The following is a 14,211-nucleotide window of genomic DNA, read 5'->3' on the forward strand; positions in this document are numbered from 1 at the left end:
AAGCATGAAGTACAACATGTCAACGCTAGCAAATATGTCTCTTAATTGCTTGCGCACTTACAAACTTACACGTATCAAATTCAAATAACATATAACGTAATGGATTGAACCCAATTTAACTTTAAAAATAAAAAAAAAAACAGTTTACAATGAGTATATACATATACTTACAAAAAGAATACACCCACTTCCGGTGAACGCCACACATTTACGGCAACCGCGTTCATCGACTAAACGTAAAGTTAACTAAGGTACTTTTCGTTCCACTAGAAGGGACTCATTGAATCTTTCCACAAACCAACCTCAGTAGGTCCATGATGATCTGTAAATACCAACAACCTCTTCAATTTGACTTCAAGTATAATAAATTTCATATTAATAGGAAAATTTCCAGATATATTAATACTAATATTATAACAACTTACACTACAAGAAATATGGCCTTTTAGGACCCTTTATGTAGGACACTTTTAAAACAATGTCCTAAAAAACTCTTTAATAGGACAAAATTACATTTAAGGTCCTTTTATAATAAAAGTTAATCAAACGGTGTCCTAAGAAGTTATTTAATATGACACTTGATTATCAGGGGTCCTATTATAACATAACTTGATAGGACACTTGGTAAATAAGTCATAATAGATGAGGGTTATGGGACATTTATCTCACAGAGTCTTATTATAACATAACCTAATAGGACACTTCAAACTTGAGTTTTATTAGTCTAATTTTATAAGACGCTTACTTTTTATGGTATTATAATAACACACCATGAAAGGACACTTAATATTTAAGTCATAAAACAATATGTTTAAAGAACCATTATTTGACAGAGTCCTATTATAAGATAACTTAATGGGACGTTTGACATTTGGGTTTCATTAATTTAACTTTTATAGGACGCTTATTTTTGTGGTATTATTATCATACAACATAATAGGACACTTAATATTTAAGTCATAAAACAATAGTTTTAGAAAACCATTATTTGATGGAGTCCTATTATAACATAACTTAATAGGACACTTGACATTTGGGTTTTATTAGTCTAACTTTTAGAGGACGCTTAATTTTTGTGGTATTATTATCATCCACCGTAATAGGACACTTGATATTTAAGTCATAAAGCAATAGTTTTAAAGAACCATTATTTGATAAAGTCCTATTATAACATAACTTAATAGGACATTTGACATATGAGTTTCATTAGTTTAACTTTTATAGGACGCTTATTTGTTGCTGTATTATTATCATACATGATGATATAGGACACTTGATATTTAAGTCATAAAACAATAGCTTTAAAGAACCATTATTTGATATAGTCCTATTATAACATAACTTAATAGGACACTTGACATTTGGGTTTTATTAGTTCAACTTTTATAGGACGCTTACTTGTTGCGGTATTATTATCATATATCATAATATAGGAGACTTGATATTTAAGTCATAAAACAATAGCTTTAAAAACCATTATTTGATAGAGTCCTATTATAACATAACTTAATAAGACACTTAACATTTGGGTTTTATTAGTTTAACTTTTATAGGACGCTTTATTTTTATGGTATTTTTATTATGCAACATAATAGGACACTTGATATATAAGTCATAAAACAATAGTTTTAAAGAACCATAATTTGATAGTGTCCTATTATAACATAACTTAATAGGACACTTGACATTTGGAATTTATTAGTTTAACTTTTAAAAGACGCTTATTTTTTATAGTATTATTATCATGCACCATAATATAGGACACTTGATATTAAAGTCATAAAATAATAACTTTAAAAAACCATTATTTAATAGAGTCCTATTATAACATAACTTAATAGGACACTATTTAGGTTTTATTAGTTAAACTTTTATAGCATAATGATGTGTATTCTTTTCTCTCTTTTTTTCCCTCCAAATATGTATTTTTTTTGGTGAAAAGGGCAAAGCCCTTTGGAATACCATTTATAACAAAAAATAGTTATGTACAAATACTATGGGCATACCCATAGGAGAGTGCATTTTACAACCAAATTAATGCACATCCCAAATACTAAAGCTATTGACTAAAATAACTAAAACTAAAGTCTTAACATTTTTATTACAAGGAATAAGAGATAGACAAAAAACATAAGTGTTAACGTAAAAATCTCGGAAGTCTTTGAAGCCCATGAAACACTTGCTCTTAGATATACAAAACTCTTAGCCCAATAGAAAAATCTCTGTAGTCCAAAAGAAATGGCCCAAAACCATAAAATAATCATCAAAAGAAATGGCCCAAAACCATAAAATAATCATCAAGCAGCAAATCCATTTTTTAGGGCATGATATCCATAGTTCCCACAATTTACATAAGTTCCCTATTCTATTAATAATAAGGTGATGGAGCAAAGCATCAGTACCTTCATGTCTAATCGTGTATCTGACTGGAAACCCCGATCTCACATGCCTACTGCCATATGAAATTTACAAAAAAAAGACTTAGGCCAAGTCCGAAATGTGTATTTGTTATCCCTATTAACAAAGGCCACAGATACAAGTACATATGAGTAGAATAGAGTGAACTTACCCGCGTGGCATTGTTTATCATGCGTATAACTTGAAAATAAGTGACCCCGTTGAAAAGAATTGCTCCCCACAGTGGCGCATAAAAGGTAAAGAAATGGACAGCCTGTAGAAATACAACCATTCAATAAACTTGCATCATTATATAGCATTGGTTTCAAAAATTTCTACTTGTACTATCTCTTTACACCATATAAAGAAGCCCCTAATATCACTTAACCTCTTCAAATCAGCATCCCTCCAAATATGTAGATAACAAGAGTATGGTTTTTGCTATTTGATTGTGTGTGATGCTGATTTGAAGAGGTATGGTGTAAAGAGATAGTACAAGTAGAAATTTTTGAAACCAATGCTATATAATGATGCAAGTTTATTGAATGGTTGTATTTCTACAGGCTGTCCATTTCTTTACCTTTTATGCGCCACTGTGGGGAGCAATTCTTTTCAACGGGGTCACTTATTTTCAAGTTATACGCATGATAAACAATGCCACGCGGGTAAGTTCACTCTATTCTACTCATATGTACTTGTATCTGTGGCCTTTGTTAATAGGGATAACAAATACACATTTCGGACTTGGCCTAAGTCTTTTTTTGTAAATTTCATATGGCAGTAGGCATGTGAGATCGGGGTTTCCAGTCAGATACACGATTAGACATGAAGGTATTGATGCTTTGCTCCATCACCTTATTATTAATAGAATAGGGAACTTATGTAAATTGTGGGAACTATTATGTTGCATAATAAAAATACCATAAAAATAAAGCGTCCTATAAAAGTTAAACTAATAAAACCCAAATGTTAAGTGTCTTATTAAGTTATGTTATAATAGGACTCTATCAAATTATGGTTTTTAAAGCTATTGTTTTATGACTTAAATATCAAGTCTCCTATATTATGATATATGATAATAATACCGCAACAAGTAAGCGTCCTATAAAAGTTGAACTAATAAAACCCAAATGTCAAGTGTCCTATTAAGTTATGTTATAATAGGACTATATCAAATAATGGTTCTTTAAAGCTATTGTTTTATGACTTAAATATCAAGTGTCCTATATCATCATGTATGATAATAATACAGCAACAAATAAGCGTCCTATAAAAGTTAAACTAATGAAACTCATATGTCAAATGTCCTATTAAGTTATGTTATAATAGGACTCTATCAAATAATGGTTCTTTAAAACTATTGCTTTATGACTTAAATATCAAGTGTCCTATTACGGTGGATGATAATAATACCACAAAAATTAAGCGTCCTCTAAAAGTTAGACTAATAAAACCTAAATGTCAAGTGTCCTATTAAGTTATGTTATAATAGGACTCCATCAAATAATGGTTTTCTAAAACTATTGTTTTATGACTTAAATATTAAGTGTCCTATTATGTTGTATGATAATAATACCACAAAAATAAGCGTCCTATAAAAGTTAAATTAATGAAACCCAAATGTCAAACGTCCCATTAAGTTATCTTATAATAGGACTCTGTCAAATAATGGTTCTTTAAACATATTGTTTTATGACTTAAATATTAAGTGTCCTTTCATGGTGTGTTATTATAATACCATAAAAAGTAAGCGTCTTATAAAATTAGACTAATAAAACTCAAGTTTGAAGTGTCCTATTAGGTTATGTTATTATAGGACTCTGTGAGATAAATGTCCCATAACCCTCATCTATTATGACTTATTTACCAAGTGTCCTATCAAGTTATGTTATAATAGGACCCCTGATAATCAAGTGTCATATTAAATAACTTCTTAGGACACCGTTTGATTAACTTTTATTATAAAAGGACCTTAAATGTAATTTTGTCCTATTAAAGAGTTTTTTAGGACATTGTTTTAAAAGTGTCCTACATAAAGGGTCCTAAAAGGCCATATTTCTTGTAATGAATATATATAACGTAATACGTACTTAAGCAATATAAAGATAAGCAAGTAAGTAAATGGTGAGGCACAATGTAATTTTTAAGTGTATTTTATTTATTGATGTTAAATAAAATACAAGACTGTTGCGGAACAAGATATTACAAAGTAAGTATCTAAACAACCTATGAATTACAAGTGAACTAATTTTGCTAAATAAACTCTTTGATTGAAATACTTAAAGTTGTGAAGTATAACTGTTTAGATCGAGAGTATTTGAGCAAAGGCACCAAATTGCAAAAGTATGTTATATGGACGAGGAAGTGACTTGGTATTTATAGGCAAAAAGAATAAATATAATATTCATTTTGCCGTACAAATATGGTTACATGCATTTAAGGAAATTACTTTAATTCCTTAAATGCATTGATTAAAGTACAAGAATAAAGTCACATGATAGTAACTTGTCTTCTAATTAACCAACCACCTTTACATGCGTGTAATACTTTTAACAAAGGACAATTGGATTGTCCGGGTAAAGACATGTAAAGGCATAAAGTCAATTCCTCGTAATCAGTGTTCAGACTTGTAAGGTCTAGAACACTGACAAGGACTCCAGTCAGGAGATCTGGTAAGTCTTCCAGTGAGCTCCACTATTTGTCAGACTTCTTTCTTCAGACTTCAGTTTTCGACTTCAGTGAGAATGTTCTTCAGTGGAAAGATCTTGACTGGAGTGAAGTCCAGTGAACGAATCTGGTGGAATCCAGATTCCTGTACAAGTAAGTTGTTCACTGGTCTTCTCATAATTTCTGGACAAATCTTCAGAGGGCTCCAGTAGTTACGTCTGGAGCGAGTCTAGTAAATCTGGATCTAACAATATTTAAGTTAGTTAATTATATTGTGGTTAAAGAAAAAAATTAAAAATATCCTACGGTTGCATAAGTGAGAAAAAATAGGAATAAGAAGAAAAATGGTTTTTAAAATGGATTACCCTGTCCAATATCTCCAATTTAGTGAGTAATAGAGTATTAACCAATAGTGGTTAATGATTAATTAGGTAATAACAAACCAAACACCATTTATTATAATCAATACCATTACTTACCTTCTAAAACCTCAACCAAGCATGCCCAATAACTTCGTAATTAAAATTTGGCAAAGATTACAAAAGATTTTGTGAATTGAAGCTAGTGTTGGCTGTGCTGTGGATCGAGTTTCTACATTCTCAAACTTATAATCAAAAGTTTAACATCTCAGCATTTGCATTAATAGGTAATTAATAACAAGTAAAACCAACTGGATTGGATCAGTGGTTGGAGCTCATGCCTTTGGAAATAGAGGTCATGGGTTCGATCCTCATGCCCAGCAAGGTTGGAGGTCCTTTTCTATATATGATAGAACCTGGAAGCAGTCTCTCTACCTTTGGTAGGGGTAAGGCTGTCTATATATCAACCTCCCTCATACACTGTCGAAGACGGTATTGGGACCCAAAACCCGTGGAAGACGGCATTGGGAGTTACTTACTAATAACAGGTAAACATATTATGTGAGATAACTATAAAAAATAGTGAAGAGTTAAAGTTTAAAATCAAATTGCGTTCAAAATTTTGAATAAAGTTTCTGATTTATATTCACTTTTTAAAAAAGAAAACTAATAGTTTAAATAAGTTTATATGTAAAACTAAAATTCTTGTAATCTATTTAACTAAAGACGGAGCCACTATGATGTCTCGAATATGATGTGTTGGTAAACTTTAGTTTTTTAATTGTAATTGTACTTTTAGCTCCTAGCATCTTGCTAGTTGTTTTTTTAATATAATTCCGCCATTTCAATTTTAGTACAATGTAATTTTTTAAATTTTAAAAGGTATATTTATAAAAAATTTTCTAAAGTAAAAAAAAAATAGAAAATAAATACAAATGTTACCTTCGTGTCATAAGCTTATTCTTTGTAAGTCATTGGTTATCGAAACATTAGATAGATCTCTCGATTGGAAGAATAAAAAACTTGGGCTATTTTGATTTTTAATAGAAAGAATGACGATTGGTTATAAATAGTTTTCTCTGTTTGGGGATGTAATATGTAGTACATTAATAGTGTAGATGTTTGTGGAATATTTATTTTCTTCCAAATATTTTATATATTTATCGCAAACAACTAATTATAATAACCATAATAGTTATGTAGGAAGGGAAGTGATATTTGTACCATTTTTTTTTAGATAAATTAACCACAACGACTGTGCATAACTGGTTTGTACAGTAACCTATAAAAGTTATACATTGTGGTACATCAATCAAAAGACGTGGTACGAATATCACCTCCCATGTAGGAAAGATACATATACATGCTAATTATTTCTTAAGAGGTAAATTTTTTCGGTTTCTTGCATTATGATTGAATACGTTTTTGTTTAATAAAACTTTATCCGACACGTGTGTTTTATTAATTAAAAAAACCTGGTATTTTTAAATATGAGTGTTACCCCCGGTGTGACGAACAAAATTTTTTTGAGAGCCGATTTTCTATTCTTGAGCTAGGGCCCATTTTTTTTACATTTTTGGATAAAAACTCTTATAAGTATGACAAACAACTTTTAAAATTGGCTCTCGCACACAAAATTCTGACTCCATCTCTGTTTTTAGCTGTTTAATTAATTAAGTGTGAGTGACTCCATGAAGTATCATGTTTTCATAAGGGTCGGGGGAAAGCTTCCCCACTCCTCCCCTCCCCTCCCTGATTTTTCTACTCCTCCCCTCTCCTCCCTTTTGCTAGGAGCACCTCGCCACCCCTCCCCTCCCCACCCTTTTCTATTTAATTTATTTTCTACTTATTTTATTTCAAATAATAACTAAAACTTTTTATTTTAGTAAATTAAAAATACAACTAAGATACATAAACACTGCAAAATTAAAAACTTTATAAAAAAATTAAAAATTACAAAGTTTTTAAATACTACAAAATTAAAACAATATTAAAGTATATAAGAAGAAATAAAAATATAATAATATATATAAAAAAACATTTTAACCCATTTTCATAAAAAGCTATAAGTCTAAGAGGTAAAGTGTAAAAATGAAATTTTGTGTCTACTTGTCTTCTCCAATCAGGTTATATATATATAGATAGTTTATAATATAATATATATGATGGATATTTCATAAAAAAAAAAGGAAAAGGAAGAAAACAATGATTAGTAACGGTCGAAACTAGCGGCACAAGAACCTGCACAGCCCTTCCCATTTCCCTCCCCACCCAACCGGTACCGGGGGGTCGGCGCGGTGTGCCAGCCAGTACCGGTTCCCTCCCCTACCCACTCCATCCAGCCTAAGTTACATTTCATAAAGGTTATTCTTTTTTCTTAAGACCTTTTTTCTAATTTTGATTGGCTAATGGGGTAATTCATTTTTTTTAATTGGGGTCAAACTAAATATTGTATCAAATTTACTATTAATAGGCTCATATGGACTGGGGTCTACTGCCCCATATCTTACATATTGAATCCGCCACTGCAACGAAACGGTATTTAATCTCATCAAAAACCGGGTATAAGAAAAGTATGATGAAGACGGTATTTAATCTCATCAGTTGAATGTATTGTTAAGGTTTTTTATTTTAAATGAATAGCCAATGATTTCCATATAAGAAAGAAGATACATGTGAGACAATTAACACGCTTCGAAAGTTCAATAAAAGCTTCCCTTATAACTTGGACAAAAATTACATCATAATTAAAGATGGGTTGTGAACACTAAACCTTTTCCATGATAAACATCGATGATGCAGCTAGGTACATTTGTGGTGCGATAGAAGTTGATGTTGGATTCATTATCCACCATCATGAACCTTGTTGTTCCATCACTACCATTGAAACTTGTTATCAAATTATCGCAACTCTTAGCAAAAAATCTTGAATTTAGGTATCAATTTCTTGATGATAGCATGAATCTATGTCTTCAATTCATCAATTACATAAACACAAAATACACTATATATCATTAACAGTATTGAAAAATGGAAGATATATATAAACATACCTAGGAAAAAAATAGTTTACCTTTTATGAGAGCTGTCGAGTTTATTCTAAATTGAAATTGAAACAATATTTTTTAAATCAACCTTTTGTATATGATTTTATCTAAAGTTGTTTATTAATGAGGATGTAATAGCAATTTTAAAATGTCAAACACTTTATATTTAAATAAAAGGTAATTTAAATGGTGAAATTATATTATTTAAATGCCACGTAGATGATAAAAAAAAAACATATTCCTTTAAGAGCATTTCCAATGGGTGAACCCAATACTAACCAATACATTGTCACATCAGAAAAACCTCTTTCTAATACGTTTTCCCAATTCACACATAATACGTAATACACCCAATATATTCCAACACATTCATTTCACACTTTTATAATTAAATATAAAACTATATATATATACATACTCTAACTTTAATAATAATAATAATAATAATTGAATAAGTATAATATTGATTTTTTATGATAATTAATAATATAGCAATAATAATAATATCTGGACAATTTAGATATAAATAGAACTTTAGGGTTAAAGTTATAAATTAATGTATAATAATTAAAAAGTACACCTACTACATTTTCTTCCTTGCACACCCACACAGTCACACACCTCACGTCCTCAACCGTAAAAAAAACACACAGGCTGGCCGAAAAGTAATCAGAAATCTGGTACGACATACACCTACAAACATATATGCATATATTTCAGAAAGGAAAAAAAACCTTCAACCTCCGTGTTACCCACCACGGACGGCTCGAATACAACGCCAATACGATGGAATACGGCTCACACCCAATGGTGTAGATCGTATACGAAGTTGAATACGCCCAATACGCAAGTACATTGGGGGTGCTATAATAGGTAGAGAGATCTTGACAATGAAAAATTATATTAATACTAACTAGACATGCAAATATATATTTTCAAACCCCTCATATCTTGGTTTTTTTTATTCCATAAAAATCAGGAGTTCATCATTTATTCATTAATATTAAAATATTAATATGTGAGATGTTTTTCACCCAACATAAAGAAGAGCTTTTTCTTTTTCTCTTCATAGAAGACTAATGGATAGTGTATGACAACCACACACTCCCTTTTTCCATTTTCAAATCTTGTCGTTCAATAATACCATAATTCCAATCCTATAATTTTGTCTAACTCCCATTTAATTTCAACAATTTCGCCGACTTTGTTAGGGTTTTTAGCGTATATCTAGAAAGGTAAAAACTTGGCAATAGTGATGTAACATCATTATGTGTGAAAGTAAGAATAAAGAACGCTATGTAAAAACATAAAGATTAATTTTTCTATTTCTTTCAAATTTTAAGTGTAGTTTGTAAACGATATTTCAATTTGAATCGAAAGTACCTTCATTTTTCATCCATTTGTTTTTTAAAATTTTAATGCATTTCGAAATTAATATAATATTTGATACATGTTATTTTATTAGCCGGATAATTTTAAAAGGAAAATGATATATTCTTTTAACCAATCCTCCAAAAAATCTTCCTAATATATATATTCATTTGTTAACACATATAATCAACAAATCATTCTAACCAATCCTCCTAGTATATCCTATTAATTAGAAGGGTTTTTAGGCTAACCAATTAAGAGTATTAATCATTACCCATTTTATAATTAATGTTAGGTTATAGTTTGACAACACATAGAACATAAAACATATTAAAGTAATATTATAGTACCCCATTAATTTTGGTGTTTCTTCATAAACGGAAAACGGAAGGATAGTATTAGTTGTGTAATAAATACGTAGTGGCACGTTGCAAAAAATCCCATATATAGAGACGCAAATAGTTAAGGTTCATCTTCATACTTACGAGTATTAGTTATCAACTATGAAAACCATCACAAACCAAGAAACCATTAAACCATCGTCCCCAACGCCACCTCACCTCAACCGTTATAATCTTCATTCATTGATGACAAGATTCCCAACTTTCATATGCCATGGGTTTTCTTCTACAAAAACAACAACAAAGATTATGACATCATCAACAAATTAAAAAACTCCTTGTCAAAATGTTTAACACATTACTATCCATTCGCAGGTCGGCTCCCATCACCACCTCCTGCGTCTTACGTCGATTGTAACGATCAAGGAATCGAGTTCTTGGAAGCTTCTATCGATGTTCCACTCGAAGAATTTGTCCTCAAGAGAGACCCGGACGAAACCATAATTAAAAAACTCGTTCCTAGTGTTGGTATCGAAAGTAATCGTTTGCTTGAGGTCCAAGTCAACCATTTTTCTTGCGGTGGAGTTGGAGTGGCTGTTTCCATCACACATAAAATTGCTGATGGGTTCACAAAGGCCTACTTGGTCAACCACTGGGCGACTGTTACACGTGGTGGATCACCAATAAACCCAACTTTTATTTCTTACCCCATAAGAGATAATAATCAAGATGGTCAGTCTCATGATCGTATGAAATCACCATCTAAAGATAAGTATACACAAAAAAGATTTGTGTTTTGTAACTCAAAATTGGGTGATCTCAAGAACAAGATAAATAATACGGCGGGTGTGACTCCGTTGAACCCTACCCGGGTCGAATCATTAGCATCTCTACTTTTTAAATGTGCGGTGAATGCAGCCACAACGAAAGCAGGAGGCTCTTTTCAGCCCTCAAACTTGACTCTAGCGGTGAACATGAGAGATAATGTTGTTAGTACCGCTTCTCTTAATAATGTGGTAGGAAACGTAGTAAATCTAGCCGTTGCGAAGATGGCAACGGATGATATCCAATTAAACGAGGTGATAACGAGTTTGAGGAAAGATAGAATGGAGATGCAAGGGGGAGTAATAAAAGATGTTGATGAAAATGGGGAAATGTTTTTAAAAAAGAAAATGGGCTTAGTACTAGACAAAAGTCGTCGAACTTATACATGTACGAGTCTATGTAATTCTCCAATGTACAAGGTGGACTTTGGGTGGGGAAACCCTTTACGAGTAATTTTACAAACTAGTAAATTCAATGATTCAAGCTACTTTATTTTGATGGATACTCCTTCTGGAGATGGTATTGAAGCAACAGTGATTTTAAAAGAAGAAGAAATGACTTTTTTTCAAAATGACAAGGAATTCCTTTCATTTGTCCAAGACTAGCGTGTACGTGTTGATCCAAGGTATAAGTACGCTTAATTTCTACCCCAATAAATAGCCTTTTCATGATAATGGTCAGCGTTTGTTTGTGTTGGACACTTGTTTGGGTTTTCGTTCAATTTACGTATTTTTCTTTCCTTTAGATTTGTGTTTTTTATGATATGTGTTTCGTATTGTTGTAATATATATACATATATGCTCTTTGATTATTGTAAAACATGTATTAAAATAAAACAATAAAACTTTGATTATTAGATCATGATAAAATTGATGCATAATAATTTATAAAATATATATATAATTAATGTACGACGAGTTTCATGATATACAATAATTCTTAGTGAAGTGAATAAGATTGTTTATTTGATTTGCTTTGATATACTTTTTTTATATTTTAACCAAAACATATATGTGTATATATATAGAGAGGAAAGTTAACTTGAGTACATATGGAAAAAAAAGTACAAAAGTATGTTCCATAGCCGTTGGATCAAAGCTTTGGACAGCCGGATCAGATCAAGCCTTCTTCCTCCTTCTGTGACCCGCAACATGCTTTTTCTCCGACGAGATTGCCACCGCCAACCACTGCCTCCTTCTCCGGTGAGACAACCACCACCAGCCATCATTATCTTCGACCACCCCAACCACGGCGCCGTCGCTTGCAGCAAGGGCTTCGCCCGTACCGTAGCAAACCGTCACAATCTCTTGGATCGCCGCCCATCAAATCCATACGATTCTCATATGCGTCCCTTGACAACCAGTTTAGAACGAATGAGGGCCACTGGACCGTACCGTATCCACCCGAAAACGAACCTGATTCTCGCTAGACAGTCGCCGGAGATATCGCCGGAGAAGAAGGAAGAAAGAGGAGGTGTGGCGGTCGCCGTAGAAGAAGGAAGAAAGAGGAGGTGTGGCGGTCGCCGGAGAAGAAGGAAGAAGGTTGTACTTTTGCACTTTTTTTCCCCTTGTACTCATAATAACCCATCCCTATATATATAATTATATATATAATTATACACTTAATTTTTATGCTCGTACAATGGACGAGTTATTTAAAAAAAAATATGTCCTTGAGTCTTTAAGCTTTATGATTTCAGATCAAGCTGCTTTTCACTTGACCATTGAAAGTACGTCGTATGACCGGCCCGACCCGTTTTTCATTGTTTTTTTCTTCAACCGAACTAGAAAACTATGATTTTTTAAAAGTTAACTAGCAAACCAAATTTTAACAACATAATCTGCCCAAACCAATACAAATACCCTAGTTTAATTATTCAGTATGATGGTTTCTTTTTTTAACGTTCATGTCACGGGACGTCTAGCCGTTACATCCATACCAGCAGTCACTAGCGACCGATCCACGAGGGGCCACAGGGGAGGAAAAACCCACCAATTTAACCGTTACATGTAGAAGACACGACGTTAAATTGAAAGTAAAATCTCGCCTGCTCAGACTCAAACCCTGGTCGCCCAGGATCCAAGAATCATTGCAGGACTTCGAAATACCGCTGGGGCTTTTAACCCGGTATAATAACTTGACACATTTATTATCCTATTTGACAAAGATAAATCAAAGTTTGCGGATGGAATGTTGATTTCAAAACATACATAAAATGAAACTTGTTTGAAAAGATATCTAATGAAATAATAGGGAGTACATGAAGAGGGAACATTTTTAAAATTTTCTCTCTCGATCTACCAATATACTAAAACAGGATTAAGACTTTTATTGACTAACACTTGGCTTATTATTTATACGACATGTGTCCTTTATATATTTGATGTGCGTTTTTATTTTTTGTCTTTAAATTTACGTTGGACAAGTAACTATCTAACTTAAACACACGTAACGAGCAGAGAATCCGGTCAGTGTAATATAGCCTGGTGATAAGTTACAGGATCGTTCGCAGGGACGCGTTGCTTTACCTAATCTAGTAGTATGTGTAATTCTAGTTTGTTTGGGGGTTTGTCACTAACTTCTAATAAACTAATTATTTTGCAGTAAATTAAAAATCTAGCCCGCCGCTTATTTAGCGTGAAGGTAATCTGAAAGTAATTTGAAAAAGCGAATAACATTAATTAAATTAAAATACTTGTTTGGCATCTCCGATCTCATGGTACGACCAAATACTATTCTACTGGTTTGCTAGTCTGTTGGAAACTTCATCACGGTTCAGATTCTCGTTAGATTCACTTTACCTAGTTAGTAGTGTTGTCGTTAGACTCACACTACCCTTTAAATAAATTCTCGCTAGATTCATTGTTTAAGCATTAATGACCTAAAGTTCGTGTTACTAATTCATCATTTAGTTACCCGGCTCTTAAGCAATGACCAGATATAATTCCCTCTGGTGACCACAGTGCTCGGTTACAAGTCAAAGGATCGCGTCTGGCATTGTTAAGCTTCATGTTCAATTCATCCTAGTTACCATGGTTCTGGATCCCTCAGCTACAAGTGAATCACTTTTTACTTCTAGTTAAAGACCGACTAGTCATTTTCTGTCCTAACATATTAGTCTTAGTGTATGATCATAGACAACCATCCGAATTAAACTAATATGTTCAGATATAAAACCAATAGCAACATGAATTACTAATAAAC

At 32.2% G+C, this 14,211-nt stretch overlaps 1 protein-coding gene across 1 annotated transcript; it reads left to right on the plus strand.

Moving 5' to 3' along the window:
- Nucleotides 1-10,332: 10,332 nt before the first annotated feature.
- On the plus strand, nt 10,333-11,703 carry LOC122605633 (acyltransferase Pun1-like). The gene has a single exon (XM_043778590.1). The coding sequence runs from the start codon at nt 10,452-10,454 to the stop codon at nt 11,610-11,612; it is 1,161 nt and encodes a 386-aa protein (XP_043634525.1). The 5' UTR covers nt 10,333-10,451; the 3' UTR covers nt 11,613-11,703.
- The last annotated feature ends 2,508 nt before the right edge of the window (nt 11,704-14,211 follow it).

Source organism: Erigeron canadensis, chromosome 6 (assembly GCF_010389155.1).
Source record: "Erigeron canadensis isolate Cc75 chromosome 6, C_canadensis_v1, whole genome shotgun sequence".
NCBI lineage: Eukaryota > Viridiplantae > Streptophyta > Magnoliopsida > Asterales > Asteraceae > Erigeron > Erigeron canadensis.

Bases quoted from the DNA above. Each gene is read 5' to 3' on its own strand.
- LOC122605633 (XM_043778590.1), top strand. From the start codon at position 10,452: ATGCCATGGGTTTTCTTCTACAAAAACAACAACAAAGATTATGACATC.